General features: G+C 34.2%; 1 protein-coding gene across 1 annotated transcript in view; it reads left to right on the forward strand.

Moving 5' to 3' along the window:
• The window catches only part of LOC150091450 (exportin-4-like), a 748459-nt gene that overhangs the window by 653682 nt on the left and 76923 nt on the right, over nt 1-17854 (forward strand). Inside the window, exon 20 of the mRNA XM_090383995.1 lies at nt 12196-12338. Within this exon, the coding sequence (XP_090240121.1) occupies nt 12196-12338 (143 nt within the window). The remainder of the gene's footprint in view (nt 1-12195; nt 12339-17854) is intronic.

Here is a 17854-nt window from a genome sequence, read left to right on the forward strand (position 1 = left end):
AATGCTGATGGGATTCTTCCTCTTGCTCAGAATTCACCTGAGAGGGCATAAATTCAAATTGAGGAAAGACAGATGTAGGATAGACATGTGGAAATTTGCCTTTAGCCAGCAGGTGGTTGGTTGGTGGAACAGACTTCCATCCCTTGTCGTGGAAGTTGGTAGCCTAAATAAGTTTAAGGCTCAGCTGGACAGGTATTTTGAACTAACAGAGGGGTGAAGTGGAAGTGGTTTTTTTTTTTTTTTTTTTTTTTGGCTGTTGCTGCATAAGCTTGCTTTCTTGCATCAAATGCCTGTACTAATGCTAAGATCCTTTGTGATTGTACAAGCTTGTTTTTTTCCTCATCCGGAAGAGCTTCGCTCTTTCAGTCTTATAATTAATCCAGAGGTGGGCTGGCCATAAGGCTTAATGGGGAAACCTCCAGCCTACTGGGTTTCCCCATTAAGCCTTATGGCCAGTACGATTTTCAGTATTATACTCTGACTTCTGATACATTCTATTTATTGACTAATATATGACTAAATGCACAGAAATCATAATAAGAAAAATATGGATCTTCCTTATCCACAGTAATATATGAGTCAAGTTGTTTGGAAATGTTTTGTTTGACTGTATAGTAGTCACATCAATAGAGTTTGTTTGATAAAAGCAGCACCACCACCAGGTTGTGGATAGTGGCTACTATACATATTCACGCAAAGAAGTGTGACTGCTGTTGTGTAGTTATGACAAGCACGACTTCTTTGTGCAGTATGTAGAAGAGGCGGCTGTATAGGTTTTAAGGACACCACTGAATTGTGGATTGTTAATTCCATTAGCTCTTAATTCATGATAATTGGGCCACCCATGGGTTTGAGACTCTTTATAAACTTAGACACAAAAACTGTAAAATTTAGTTTATTTTAGCAGTTGATATGTAAAGTTAAAGTATGATATGTAAAAGCGCACACAGTGAAATAAATATGGGTACGTATCTTCATATCTTTGAAAGTAGTATTGTATTTTAATTAATTTTGATTCCTTTGCAACAGCAAATTTAAATACAATATTTTATTAACGTTTCATTATTCATTGTGGCTGCATACGTTTCTGTTATTGAAAGTTTGTGGATTTCTCGCTCCTAAAATATGAATTGATTCATGTTTACTTTTTTATTTAATTTTTTTATATTAAATCAATATCATTATCAGTTACATTACTATATTACAAATGCAAAGTACTGCATATGGGTAACAGTAACTCAAGAGAAACATACCAACTGTGTGGTACTACAAGCAGGAAGGTGGAGAATGAAAAAGACATGGGGGTAATTGCGCAGTTGGATATGACGTTCTCTGAGTGGTGCTGACGGGCCGCCAGAGCAGGTCATATCATATTTAGGAATTTTACTAGCAGAGACAATTATCCTCATGTATAAGGCAATGGTCAGGCTACACTTTGATTACTGCATACAGGCCTGGAGGCTTCATTTTAGGAAGGATGTAGAGTTACTAGAACAAGTACAGAGAAGGGCAACAAGATTGGTGAGAGGAGCAAAGGAGGCTGCTTGCTTTCCTGCACCTTGTGCCTCTACTAATGCTAATTACTGTTAAGCTATATTACTATAATCTCTTTTGAATTAAAAATTTTAAATTGTCAATACACAACAAATTAAATGAAGCAGTAATTAAAACAATGATATATTAATATTTAAAAATGCAAATGCATTAATCATAATAGCAGCAAATTTTTATATAAAATGAAAAAAGCAGTTTTCTTTTTTCAAAATTGTTTCTTTACCAGCTTCGAAATTAACTGTATTGAATATACTGTTAGATGTAATATTAATTAATTATAAATAAATAAATAATTAAATTTTCTGTTTATACTCCGGGACGACCAAACGGTCAGAGGAGTTCACAAGATAGACAGAATACAAGAAACAGCACTGTGAAACAGTCACGGGCTTGAACACCGGTCACTCAAGGCACATGTACTTATGCACCCGCGCGCCTGACCACTAGGCTACGGCGGCCTAATAACTTACTTTCCTGAAAATGGTTTGCTATTTTAATATCTTTTAATAAAAATTCTTTATTTCACTTTTAATAAAGTGAAATAAGAAATTTTAGAAATAATTGTTAGGTATGGATTGCAAATGAAAATTTAAAGGAGGTGCAGAACAGGAAAGAGAAAAAAAAAGAAAACTGAAGCTAGACACAGCTGCTGGAACATGTAAAAAATGAACTGATAATATAAAAAATATGGACATGAAAATGGAACATTTTGATTTGATTTTAAAATGTCAATTCTGCAGGAATTGACACCAGTAGCATCAAAAGAAGAAAAAGTGTGGACAGTAAAGATGAAGCCGAACAACAGTTTGCAACATATGAAGAGAAATATGACATCCTAAACATAGTAGAAATATATCAAGAAGTAAAAAAGAGCCAAGACCAACAATTAGAAAACTTCAGTAACACAATCAAACTAAACGAACAAATTAAAATTAACAATTATGATAAACAAAATCAAGATGTTGAAGATACGCTTGCCAAAAACTGTTATTGCTAACATAATGTCTTTTTTTGAATTCCATCCTGTACAAAAGCTAATACCAAACTATCACTTCAGAAAAAATTTATCATTGGGAAAAATGGAATGAAATGAGTGTGGCTTACATACGAACAAGAAGAATCAAAATTATTTTGTACTGTATGTTTAGTGTTTAGTTCAAGCAAAGATCAAAGTATTTTTATAAATGGCTGGTTTATCGGTGATGCTGACTTAGAAAAGAAATATTTATATCAACGAATTGCAGAAGATGAAAAATCAAAGTTGCATTGTGCCTGATCTGAAGTGTATATTATGAATAACACAAATAAAGATGTGAATAGGCTTCTTAAAATTGAAGCTAAATTAAATCATGATAAAATGGTTAGTGAAAATAGGGCAGTATTGATTCATGTTATTAGTAAAAAATAAGAGTGTCAAAGAAGAATATGAACAAGATGATTTTTCAGTAGAATCGAAACATAAATATTATCAATGTTCTACGTTGATAATATTATTATCCACATAGAACATATTGAGTATTACAGCTCTGATTCATACTATCTGATTCATGTTATAGAAACGGTCAAACTTATCAGAAAAATGGACTAAGTTTCCGTAGTTCTGGTGATGATCACGATGAAGCTGTGTGTACTTTAAGTGTCAGTAAAATCAACAATGAAATTTTTTTGGAAATCCTGATTCTGATCAGCAAATTTGATCCCATTTGAAGAATTCTAATTTAGAAAAATGTGAGAGTAACAGTAAAGAATTATTGAAACATGTCACAAAAGGAAGCAAAGGCTGTGGTAACTCTGTTTCACTAATTTCAGACTACCCCAGACAGAATTATTAATGCCATATTTTCATTAATTAAAAAGAAAATTTCCCAAGAAGTTCAAGGAGCGAAATATTTTTCAATCCAGATAGATATGACTCAGAACATCAGTGTTGTAAATCAATTTTCCATCATCACCAGATATGTTTAGGAATATACCATTCAAGAAAGATTAATAGTCCTTAAAAATTGTAATTGCAAATCTCAAGAATTTTCTCTTGATTTCAGATATAGAGCAACCTCTTTTTTTAAATAACTTTATAAAATATGAAACTTTATTAATGGCACATTTATTTTTATTTATATTCCATTGTGCCACACTGCTGTCATTATATTTACAGACTTCTGGAATAGATGTTTTGCAAGCATTCAGATGGTTAAAGATACAATAAAAAAAATTGGAATCAAAGTTGAGAACCTGTGATGAAATCATTACAGAAACAGAAAAATTTATAATAGCTTGCCAAGAAAAAAAAAATTTCTAAGATTGATTTAGATGTCATGTAGAAACTGATTCTCCAAGATCACACAAACACAAAAGAAACGAATGGATGGAGAGATGGCATATGATGAATGCACAAATTCAGGAAAACAAAATTTTCAAATCAGTGTATATAATGTCATTATGGATCAAGCTATGATGTATATGACAAGCAGATTTACAGAAGCAGGACATTTATTTTCAGGTATTTCTGCATTAGACCCAAAAATTTTTGATACGATTAAAACTGGATTGCTACCTTTGAACAATCTCAAATCACTAGTAAACATGCTTAAAAGATTTTTGCCAGATATTACAATTGAAGAATTACAATATCAGTTAACAGACTTCCTCAAAATATGATATCATAAAAATGTCAATAGTGGAAGAGTATGTTACTGTGAAATTTATGAAAATGAACGTGGATGAAATAAGAGTGTCAAAGAAGAATATGAACAAGATGATTTTTCAGTAGAATCGAAACATAAATCCTATAAAAATTGCATAATTTGTTGCTACAGGTTGTTGCATAAATAAAATTTATATAGCATGTCATATAATTATTTATTTGAGGCATATAAAATAATTATTTATTTGAGGCATATAAAATAATTTTAACCTTGTCTACTACACAAGTTGCATATGAGAGATCATTTTCCAAACTAAAGTACATATTAAACTGGTTTCACAACTTCACGACCCAGACCAAGTTGGAAAGTTTTATTCTCATGAATTCCAAAAAAGATATACTAATGAAAATCAAAAACGAATATATAATTTCTTAAATTGTGATAAAAGATAAATCACCAAGAAATATTTGACGTAAGCTTTTTAAACTAAAGTAACAGAACATATTTTCTTTTCTATTTTATAAATAATGTATCAACTTATCTGTGAATTATTATACCTACTTGATTTAAATGTGATTTGTATGATTTACATTTGTGATTGGATTTAAATTATGTATGTATATATATATTTTAACAAAATAAGCTTTATCTCTATTGTTGTGAAGCTTTCACCATTTATTTATGTTAAGTATTGTTGAATAAATGAAAAAATATTTTGTTTTCTTATAAAATAATTGTGATATATATTTAAAATTCATAAAAAAAATTAATGATTGATAATTACTCTAGTTATTTTTAATTCCCCCCCCCCCCACTTCCTCACAATATGCCATAAACACTAGTATAAGGCCACTACAAGTTTTCCCCAGTAAGAAATTTTGACCCAGTCCACAATTAATCATATCCATGAACCGCTTTTGTATTCCCATTTCTCAAAAGCCTTCTATTGTGTGGTGCGAATGTCAGTTTTAGATTATGTCAAACCAGGGCCATGCTCCTCTACAGTGGTGGATTGAGGGTAGGGGTACCAGGGCACGTGCCCCCAATGTTCCCTCTAATTTTTCCTATAGCTGCGTGGTGCAGAAATGCATGTGAGTAAAACATTTTCAGACAAGATTAAATATGTGCAATATTTTTACAAATTGTTTTAATTATAAGTAGGGCCATACATAATAATAAAAAAAATGTTAACAATAAGTTTACACTTTACAGTTAGTTATTTATTTTTCTGGAATTTTTCTCCTCTGTTCTTTGTAGAAGTCCATACTTTGTAGACATCATCTACATTTATTGTTGCACCATTAGCTGAATGCAATTTGATTATCATAAGGTCACTTAAATGATCTTCATGTATTCTATTTTGATTTTTTGTTTTAATTGAATTTGTAGTGCTAAATCCTCGCTCGCAGTCTGCACTTAATGTTTGAAATGTTCTCAAAATATCATAGAGAATGGATATGTTACAAAACTCTAAATTTGTAAGTACGAAATTTAAAGTGTCACTGAAAGTATTAAATGTTTCGGTTTTAGTTTTGTCGGCAATTATAAATTTTAATTCTGAATATTCTTCTGATATTTTAGAAATAACATCATTTTTGTTATTTGTAATAAATCGTGAATATTTTTTTGCAAGGCGTATCACATTATGTTACCCAAAGTCAAAATTATTGCTTTCATTTGTGATAGCATTAATATCAAATACTTTCCAATTGTTTAATTCATCATCAGGAAATCAGTTATCTAAGTGATCACATACACGTTTGATAAAGCGAATTATAGCTGCAGTCTCAACATCACTTTGAATTTTTGATAATACTTCTTTCACATTCTCACTCCAGAAAATATTTTTTCCAAGATATTGACTTCTTAATTCGTTTATTTTAATTCTAACATATTGATGTGCATCAATAATGTTTAAACAACTTTTTTGTAGATATTTGAAAAGCGATGTGCAAGCTCTCTTAATACATCATCGAGCTCAATTAATATCACATGATACTGTGAATTTTTCAAAATTTGTAAACAGTATTTACTAATAAGGATTGTTACATTTGTTAATTTGCTCATTGCAATATTCGATTAATATTTCATAATTTTTTACTAAGGCATCAACTGCAAAATATCTGGATAATCATCTGACTTTATTTAATGGTCTAAAAGATACAACATCACGTTCTGTAACCTGGGCTAGTTCTTCTTATTTTCCTTTTTTTATGCTAGACCTGCTAAACATTGTGTATACAGTTCTAAGCAATGTCTCTATATTTTGCATAATAGATACATTTTTCCATGCATCGTCCAATCCTGAATCTTCTCGGTGTGCAACACAATGTTGTTCAGAGAGGTGTAATATTTCCTTTTTGAGAATTGCTGCTACTCCATTTTTTTCCTTCCAAGCATAATGCTTGCTCCATCTGACGTAAACATTACCATCTTTTGAATATCAAGATTATATTCGTCGTACAAAAATTTTATTTTTTCTAAAATGGACATACTGTCAGAGTTTAAGCCTCAAAATACCTCCAAATATTGTTTTGTAATATTTCACTCAAAATTTAATTTCATTCATTTTTCACTAAAAATTTAAAATTCAAAATTAATATTTCTTGCACTGAAATATCAGTACAGGCAGTTCTCACTTTACGAGTTTTTTTCTCCCAAGCATCAAGTATCAACAAAATCGAAAATATGAACATTAATTGCAAAAAAATGAATGTTAAACATTCATAAATACTGCATTCCAAACCACATGCATAGCTATACAATACAGTGTACACCGCTTTACGATATTAATCAGTTCCAGAGACACCATCATATCGTTAAAATATCGTAATGTGAACCCAATAACACATTGTTTTTTGGTAATTCGTTTCAAGATCTCAGAAGTTGAAATTTTATCTGTATAACTAAGCTATTTATCTGTCTAAAATGTCATTTTTAAGGTCATGAGCGTGACGTTAAGGCCACGTTCATGACTTTACAAATCATGCTCACGGTCATGAGCATGGTTTGTAAATTGTATTAATTACCAATTCAAATCATTAAAATGCACTACACTTTCATTGTTATCATATGTTCTGTTATAAGAATCAATTTTAAATACCTTTGTAAAATTTTTCTAAAGCACATTTCTGGAGGTCACGACCATAAAACGATAAAAGCAATTCACACTTTCCGGTTTATTGGGCTTTTCTGTTACTGCAAGCAGTTATAAACGGGTAGTAAACTCGATCTTCATGCATTTCCGAAAATACCGATAGCTGGAATTGTGTGGTTTTTTATGTTATTATGGTAAAATGTGTTTCTCTCTTACTGAAATCTTCAATCGTATAAAAAACATAAATAAATTTTCAGAATCTTCTCTTCATTCCCTTTTTTAAAGCTTTGTAAACTTTTTACTCCACGCAAATCATGTTAGTTTCAATTTGTGTGTGCCGTTAAAAAATGCTTATGCATGCAATCATGAAATTTATAATTAAAAGAGAAGATTATCTTGGAAACAAACACTTCTTGAAACATTTCTGAAGAAGATGACTCCTTGTGCAACAAACCACCGAGTGCCGAGTCAATAATGAGTGATCAATGAGTGTGCATTTAGTCTATGATGATGAATAATAAACATTCTTTAACATTTGTAAGTCGTAAATAATTTTTCTATTATTATAATTTGCCTGATTTTACAGGCTACATTTTCATTTCTTTCGATAAATCAATCATTGTCAATAAACATAAACTAATTAGCTAACTAATTTCATTTTTGAAAATGTAACCTCTATTTTTAACATTTTGTGTATGGGAAATAAATTCCCGTTTTACGTGCTAGGAACAAATTAACTCGTAAAGTCGAGAACTACCTGTAAAACAAATTTCGTCTGCAATTAATGTGTGGAAAGTAGATTCTCTTATTTTGTTCAGGATATATTTTATGAGAATAGAATTTATGCATTCAACAAATTCAAATGAATAATTTTTGCTTCTCCAATTTTTAGGTATACTGTACTAAAAATTTTTCCCTGTGTTCATGAATGTCTTGTACATTGATGCATTAATTTTTATGACTAATATCACATCATTAATTAAAACCTTAACCGTATCAAAATTTGATTTCAATTGTTCACTACTTTCCTTTTTTATGTTACGTACTTCTACAGTTTCCGTCAAAATATTTAAAATTATATGTATCTTCTGACTTAGATGCCACTTTAAATAATCTACTTTCCATTCTTATTTTCTTCCTGTACTAAATTCTCCTGCGACTTTTGCTTCTGCACAAAAAAGTACACAAGACAACACCATTTTCTTCATTGTATTGAAAAATATCTCCTAGTTTTCGGCTTTGCTTTTTGTTTGATGATGGAATTTCAGCATCAATTTGTTTTAAAAGCCAGTCCTTTTTAAATGTTTTGCAAGTTTTTTTTATTTACAGTATTTACATCTTCAGTTTTTCTTTTGGACATTTTTTATCTGAAAAAATTTAAAATTAAAGAATTTTATTAATTCTCTGTATTTTATAAATGAAGTTGTTATAAAATATTTGGAAAAATCACAAATCTATAATGCATTATTAAAATAGTTTAATATTTCATATTTTACTTTCTTCAATAAAATATGAAGTAATACTAAACATTTTTGGTTATACATTAAAAAAAAAAAAAAAAAAAAATTCAGATCAGTAGATCCGTCCACATATTTTTACGTATTAATTAGTATTAATTAATAATAAAAAACTCGACTTTGAAAATTTTCACGCTCACAATACATTTCCTTATAATCCCCCCACACACACACACACATACTGTGTGGGTTTTTTTTTTTTTTTTTTTTTGGTAGTTGTTGGCACATCAGCTTCTGTGGCCATAATGCACCTCCCACGATTTTTGCAGTACTTTGATCCAAGCCTGAGGCGGGATTCGAACCCGCGACCTTTGGTTTGCCAGGCAGGCACTCTACCCACCTGGCTAGCCCGGTTGGCGCACATACTGTGTGTGGGTGGGTGGTTGAGTGGACGGGATGTAAAAATGCTGACCTCCCCTATTATATGGTATTTATATTATTTTTATAACAATAAACTCGCCTTAAAAACATACAATATAAACTACAACTGCCACAGTCCTTTATATATTCGTAATGTAATAATTTTTTTCAGATAAATAAAAATCAATACGTATAACTTTTCACTATGCACTATGTATTTGTAAATAAAAGATGTGGGAACATGTCATGCAGTAGTGAATCTTATGGCGTGAGCTATCCCCCCTTTCTGTATCCATTCTTCCACTAATACTCCTGTCGCCATCTAGTATGTCGGCTGTGTGCGCGGGAAGTAAAAGCACCTGGGCAACTTCATAGAGATCAGTGCACGGCTGTGCACATGAGCAGCTTATAGGGAACCGTGCAAGTCCCCGTTGTTTTTCGGAAAACATTCCAATCGTGTAAATTCCCTTTAGCTAGCTACAAAAAAAATGGGTTTTTTTTTTTTTTTTTTTTCATTGTCAGCATAGGATGTTAATGTCTTTTAATAAAATTTCTTTATTTTACTTTTAATGAAGTGAAATAAGGAATTTTTAAAAATAATTGATAGGCATGGATTGCAAATGAAAATTTAAAGGTGCAGAAAAGGAAAGAGAAAAAAGAAAAATGAAGCTAGTATGTAAATCAGATTTTTTCATTGTCTCAGCTATTTTCAATTGACTACAGTCGGCAACACTGATGCTAATGTGATTGCCATTTTAGCGCACAAAATGGTGCTCCCCTGTCAACAATGGTTCCCCTCCTGTCATTTTTTTTGGATCTGCTACTGCTCCTCTAACAGCAGAACATGATCTGCAGCTGTGAAAGAAAGACATTTCTTTTGAGACGTTTAACTGAGAACACAAGTGACAACTAGTGAGTTGAGGTACAAGAAGGTCTTTAATTTCACTCTTAATTATTTGTGGAGTTATTTGGTATGCAAGCCATGGTACAAAGACCTTAGAGAACAGAGGAGAAGCCTTGAGAATGAATAGTTGTGCATGCTATGAATGAAGTGGTTTTTTATGATAAGGTCAATATTAAACATAGGAACATTTACTATCTGGTAGCTGAGGTGTGGATAACCCTGGGAAGGCAGTTATTTTGAAGTCAGTTTCATACCAGTTTTGGGAATGAATTGTGTATGATGCAGGGAGTATCCAGTTGGGCAGACTTGCTTTGATATGGTGATGCCTAAGATGACCCAGATATAGTTGTGTGATTGGTCTGTGATATGAGGATGAAATAATAGCTGCAGAATGGTTGGGAATGATTTGCCATCTTGTCTGTCTATAGGGTTCTTCTGCCTAGAGTAGTGCTTGGGCAGTGACAATCTGCTTGTTATAGATGCAACAGGCTGGATGGTGTTTGTAGCAAGGTTCATAGAACTGGAGCCTATTATTATAGTCATGAATCACCCTTACAGACTAATGAAGCTTACACCCAATAGCACTAGCATTGCCAAACTCTCTTTTCTTGTGATTACCGATGATTTCTCTCTCATTCTCAATTGGTTGCAAAAACAGAGTGGAATTCTGTAACTTGACTTTTACTATTTTCATAGGACTTCATCATTGTCTCCCTATGTTGTTGATGTAAATCAGACTTTAAAGCTTGAGAATGAATATGGATGTTCATTTTAGTTAGTAAATTCTCAGGTGCTGGAAAAAAAGTGAAAAGCATTCTTGAAAAAAAAAAAAAAGTTATGTTTTCACACTTTTTTTTTTTTTTTTTCAAGAATGCTTTTGATGATTGTGTTGGTTCGGGATACACAGATTGCCATTTTTGGTCGCAGCTTGAGAGGAATGAGTGAGTATACTCTCAACAGTTGCACCTAGATGCTAGGCATCAATGATATATCACATTCATGATGAACTGTGAATGCTTTTGTGTATTGGATAGTTTTATGTAATGCGACTAATGTGGAAGTCTTTTTTCCAAGTACGTTAATAATACGTTGAATAATTTTTCCTTGCTTAAGGGTTTACAATTTTTATTTGTGGGTACATTGTGGTGTCCTTTTAAATCTCTGCTTGGTAGTGATTAATTGCTGATGACCTTGATGTCCTTGGGAGCAGTTGTAATTTTTGTGTGCTCTGAAATCTTATACAATCTCCTATTTCATCAGTTTGTTTTCAATTTCAATTCAAGAACATTTTCAGCATGCCTTCTTTTTGAAAAACTGAGTAGAGAGAGAGCAACCTTAACTTTTGCAAAGCAAAATACAAGTAAGCCCTTTCACCATATGTACCAATCTTAACTTTATAACATTGTGTTGGTACATATGGTCAAAAGTAGCAGGTTGTAAATGTTAGGAATGCATTGCACACCTGGGTTATTGTAAACAAGACTGCTCATATCAGATGTCACTTCAAGCCTTCTAGCAGTTGACTTTGCATTTCTGAGGCTGTCAGAGGTGGACAGTGTGATCTAGTTAATGGCATTTTCTGTATATACATGTAGATGTGTCCAAGTAGAAATTACTTGAAGATAATAAAAAAGCACTCAGAACCTACTTTAGTATTATTATGTTCATTTCCAAATTGGAAATATGTACATAATGGAATCAAACATTTTGTGTTATTTTCTTACCACTTCTTCAGTGACTGCAAAGACAGTAACTAAAGGTTATTATTATGGAATTCTTAAAATTTTTTTAATGAATTAAATAGTAGAATTAAAAGTTTTAGTAAATCAAACTTAGAATTAAATTAAATGTGTAATGATGATAGTGCTAACTGTTAACATTTATAACATGTATTCTCAAATATCTTTGAAAACAGTTTGACTTTTCAAATACATTTATTACCAAATCAACACAGGACAGTATTTTAAATCTTACTCAACATTGTTCCAGATTAGGTCAAATTGTTTATTATAAGTTAAAATGTTAAAAACCATTGAATAAAATAAAAGTTGTGGTATATTAACATTTTCATTATAAATAATTAAAATCTTGTCATCACTTTTGTGTTACATTTTCTAGTTTTAGTTCGTGTAACAGACGAAGCTTTAGTATTTGTTCCCCCGAGCCAGCAAGACTCTGAGGAGCCTGTAGTATCTGCTGCAGATATAGCCCTCTATGGACTTAATATTATTATGCCTTTCATGAGTGCCGAATTGTTGAAGGTAAGAATATGCTTCATAGTGGAGTAATTACAATGTACATTTCAGTTTTGGCACTTAATTTTATATTATTCCTTCAAGTCTCTTTACATTTGGACAGACTGTTATCTTGGAAGAGTCAGCATTATAATAATTTCTGTTAAATTTGCATATAAATGTCATAATTCATATAATATTTTGTTTTATGGTTGGTTCTGCAGTGGAGCTGAGTGTCCTCGTGCAACATTAATTGCAGTATACATTTTCGGTAGTTGCATCTAGTTCATTTTTAATGTGTGGCTGAGAAGCCTTTTTTTTTATTATTATTATTAATAATAATAATAACAGTAGATATCAAGAAAGCCCTGTTTTATGTAAGATGTGTATGCAAGTTTCTAGCATTGCCCAAAGAATTTCGACATCAGTGTGGAAGATATAATTTATTTAAATACAAATCACAGTAAAAAGATATGTAGAAAGAAAATAAGTATTTTTAAAATAGCACTTTTTTAAAAAAAAAATTTTTATTAAGGGATATTTTGAACTTCTCCTGAGGTACCAGTTTTCAAACTCAGAGTTCCAACCTTGACTTGGGACACAAGGGCTTTTTAATGAATTGGTGACAACTGTTTATTTATCCAAATATATTAAAAAAAAAAAAGTCATTAATTTTGTCACGATTTGTGTATATCATTCAGAGTAATTCAATAAAGTACAAAAGATTTAATATTTTTCTTGATGTTTATGATACCGTTGCAATTATAAATTATTCACCAGATATTTGACAATATTCCAAAAGTATTTCAGCAGTTTCTGTGAAGAAATACCCTGATAAAATAATTTGTGTTTCCCATACCCAGTTTGAAGATAAAATTAATTTGAAGAAATTTAACGATTTACTATATCAGTGGTACCCAAACTTTTATACCTTGCTTCCCTTAAAATACATCATAAATTTCACATTCCCCCTTTCAGAACAAGTGCAAATATATTAGTAGTGGTAATGCTGGCTGAAGGCAAATTTCTGCCACATCTATCCGGCAACAGTCCTTCCTCGGTTAAAATTTATACCACCTCCATGTCTGCAGTCTGACAAAAGGAAGAATCCCATTAATGTTGAACTTGCTCAAACCATTCAAAGACTTAAACATCCCAATCAGAACTCTCACAGGTGCTTGAAGCCTTCCTTGGTAAGAGCACCCTTTGTTTGTTTCCCTTGCTAGTCTCATTGCTCTTCTCCATACTGGTTCCACAGATCCACATTCTTCCTAAAATGAGGCTTACAGACCTGTATGCAGTACTCATGACGTGGTCTAACTATTGCCTTATACAATGAGATAATTACCACTTAACCCTCCTGTCAAAATTGCTGTATGTCATTCAAAAACTTTGTGCGCTGTTAAATTATAATATTTCTAATTACCACTCTTATACCACGTGGAGTTTTTAATATATTTTATTTAGGTGTTGCCTAAACTAATATACATTGAGTTGACTCAATCAGATTGGTCCACTGAATATTGATGGTTCAACTGTTGATGATCCTGCTCAGGTGGCTACCAAACTAAATGAGTATTTTGCATCTACATTCACACATGAGGAGTTATTCAGGGAGGGGGAATGCCAGAGGTGAGTTAAACTCTGGCAGTGAGCTTGATGATTTTGTAATAACTGAGAGTAAAGTGGAGGGGAAATTATTGAAGATAAGCATAAGAAAGGCACCTGGGGTGGATGGAATCTATCCAGTTATATTAAAGGAGGCAGCAAATGAAGTAAGCAAACCCTTAGCCATGATTATGAGAGTTTCCTTGGACTCAGGGGAGGTACCCATTGACTGGAGATGTGAAAATGTGACCCCAATCCACAAAGGAGAATCAAAGGGAGACAGGTAATTACAGACCTGTTAGTTTAACTTCTGTTCCAGGGAAAGTAATGGAGGCACTGGTTAAAGAAGCATTGCAGGATCATCTAGGGACTTCAGTTATAGCTTGGACACAGCATAGGTTTGTTAAGGGGACGTCTTGTCTGACCAGTTTGATTGGATACTGTGATGTAGTCACAAAGAATCTGGGCGCAAAGAATAATTTTGATATCATATACTTGGATTTCAGGAAAGCTTTTGATACTGTTGAACATGGAAGATTGCTGTTCATATTGGAGAGGTATGGCATTAAGGGTAGGTTGCTACAATGGATAAAGGGATGGTTGGGTGGGAGATGACAGACAGTGGTAATCAATGGACACTGCTCTTCATGGACAAATGTTAGTGGAGTTCCCCAGGGTTCAGTGGGCCCTTTGTTGTTTAGTGGAGTTCCCCAGGGTTCAGTGGGCCCTTTGTTGTTTTCTATATTTATCAATGATATTGATGAAAGTATATCAAGCTTAATGTCAAAGTTTGCAGATGATATGAAGGTCAGCAGGGTTGTTAATGATTATGCTGCTACAACAGGATCTAGAAAAGTTGAGCAGGTGGGCTGAGGGGTGGAAACTGAAGTTTAACATTGACAAATGTAAAGTACTGCATATGGGAAGCAGTAATCCCATAGTAATGTATCAACGGTGTGGTACTACACTGACAGTGTAGTACCACACATACTTAGATTAAGTATGTTGGTACAAACCGTCTGCACAGTGCAGATGGTCTGCAACAGTATTCAAGGCCACACCTTGAGTACTGTATTCAGTTCTGGAGGCCTCATTTTAAGAAGAATTTAGAGCTGTTGGAACGAGTACAGAGAAAGGCAACAAGATTAGTGAATGGAACGAAGGGTTGCTCTTACAAAGAAAGGCTTAAGTTTTGCAAATTACAGTGTCTGGAGACTGGGCACCTGCGAGGTGATCTGATTGAGGTGTATAAAGGCTTGAATTGTTTGAGCCTGCTCAATGCTGATGGGATTTTTCCTCTTGCTCATAATAATCACCTGAAAGGGCATAAACTGAAATTAAGGAAAGACAGTTGTAGGATCGATGTGCTGAAGTTTCTCTTTAGCCAGCGAGCGGGTGATTGATTGGTGGAACAAATTTCCATCTGTCATTGTAGAAGTAGATAGCTTAAATAGATTCAAGGCAGAAGTAGACAAACATTTGGAGCGAGTGGATGGGTGAAATGTGAGAAGGGTGGGTGTTTTTTGTTTTTTTTTTGCTGATGCTATATAAGCTTGCTTTCTTGTATCATGTGCCTTTGATAATGCTAAAAAAGTTTTTTTTCTTTTTCGTAATGGCCGCGCTTCAGTACACACGTGCGATCTCTCTGTATATATTGTTCTCACAGTGTAGTTTTTACTTGTGATTTTTGCCATACTGAGGTGAATAAGGAAGAGGAACAATGTGGTGAGAATAGTTTCTTGCTATTATTGTGTTTACAGTGTATTTTAGCTCGTAATTCATCCAATGCTAGTGATAATGGGTCTGCTCGCTGCGGCTAAACTGCAGTACTTTGACTGGGGAGTGGAGTTCCCCTTTGTGTAAATTTGCATGGAGAATACATTCCAACCTTTCTTTTGCATTAAAACTGATATTTAATGAGATGGAAATAATGGGTTACTTAACCATAGACTTTGTATGGAACTAGTAGTGCAATCATAGCTGAATGTCACTTGCTGTATAAGCCTCCCTTAGCGACCACTACTTGGTCACACTATACCACCTCTTTTCAGTAGTTGCCCTCTGAAACCACCTTCTCACTGCCCCACTAAATTCAAGAAGTAGTATTGTCAGCATTTTAAGAACAAACTATGTCTGATGTGCGTACCCCCCCCATAGACTCATCATGGACAACCGGTATCTTCGCTCATGCTTGTTTTGTGGGGAAAAACTGATCTCGTCCTCGTGTTCTGCAACCCCAAAAACCCCAGTGAAAAGTAGCCCGTTACTCTAAGACTACTTTAAGTTTGGCCATTTCCTCCCCTCCCTCATGTGACTGTGGGGAAACCCCAAAACTTCATAGGAAAACTTCATTGTCTCTGGGAGACAAATTTTCCCATGGACTTGTGGAAGGCGTCATTCTGCTTCAAACTTCAAATCCTACCCTGAGAAGACATCAGGATCCCGATTATCCAGATATATCCGATTATCCGCATTACTGCCAGAATGAACCAAGAATCCCAGGAAAGCACTGAAAGTCAACTGGCTCAGGACCCTGGGTGTGCCAAGCCCATACTCACCAGATGTGAGCCCGGGTAATATGACTCAACTAGACCTGACTTGTCCCCCCCCCTGACACCAATGGATGAGACAAGACCTATACCAGCCTCGAAAAAGAAATACAAGAAGTTCGTCATGCCCAAATCAGAAAGAGAGAGAGAGAGAGAGAGAGAGAGAGAGAGAGAGAGAGAGAGAGAAACGAGGAGCCAGAGTGCTAAACTAAAGGACACTTAGGTGGGTTCCATCCCACAAATTGATTTGATTGAGGAGACAAAACAACCAGAGGCCCCCCTGGAGCCCTCTTTGCCTGAGGGCACAGTGTGCAAAAAAAACTTTAATCTTGCACAATGCCCTAGAGGATCTCATGAAAGACTCCAACAACTGGGATAACTATCTATATTAGGGGACAGATTGTCTCCCTCTGGCAAAGTTGGAGACAATTCTTCACCAGACAAACACAATATGAAACAACTGCTGTGAAACTGGAGGCATATCTGGATGGTGGGGCAACTAAAATGCAACAGCATGTCCCCACCTATGCTAATGTGCTGAGGAACGGAACAGAAAAACAACAGGGACCTGCCTGCAACTATAGCAAGAAGAAGACTCTGCTGCAATGCCCACATCTGGTGGTACTAAAACCAACCACCACATTAGCGAAGAGGTTAAGACCTCTGTAATAAACCAACCTAAGGCTTTAAGACCACTAGGATCAGGTCGATTCACAAAATGCAAAATGTCGGAGTAATTATTGAAACTGTGACCCAAGAGGAAGCAAACAAAACAATAAACCATCCCAATATGTCCACGCTGGCCTTGCTTGTGGAGCCTCCCAGGAGAAAGAGACCATCAATCCAGATATTTGACATGGACCATTTTCCCCAACCAAGTTGAAAGATGAGCTCTACAGAAGAAATTTGAAACAGGCCTTTCCAGAGGCAGAACCAAGTGACCTTAACTCCCAAGTATCAGACCAAGGCCCGAAATGGCAATAGCACAAACTGGGTAGTGGAACTTGCCCCCACTGCCCTGGAACTAGAGTCTACCTCAACTGGGGCAGACATCCTAAAGTGCTTTAAGTGTTGCTGCTTTGGCCACCTAATCATACATGTGCGCAACCTCTGCCTACCTGTGGCTACTGCACATGTATCGGCCATGACTTCAGCACCTGCCCGAACAAGGCATCACCTCCTACCTGCAAGACCCATAAAATGGCTGCCAACCACTCAATCAGAGACAACAAATGCCTGGTCTACATTAAAGCCAATAATACCCAACAATCTAGAATAAATTATGGGGAGTTTTCATAAGAAATATAATATAATCACTGTTAAATTCTCTCAACATAATGGCCAAAGGGCCAAGGCAGCCACCACACAACTAAAGCACAAGGCCAA

This window comes from Mastigoproctus giganteus, chromosome 1, assembly GCF_048544385.1.
Source record: "Mastigoproctus giganteus isolate SK-2022 chromosome 1, ASM4854438v1, whole genome shotgun sequence".
NCBI lineage: Eukaryota > Metazoa > Arthropoda > Arachnida > Uropygi > Thelyphonidae > Mastigoproctus > Mastigoproctus giganteus.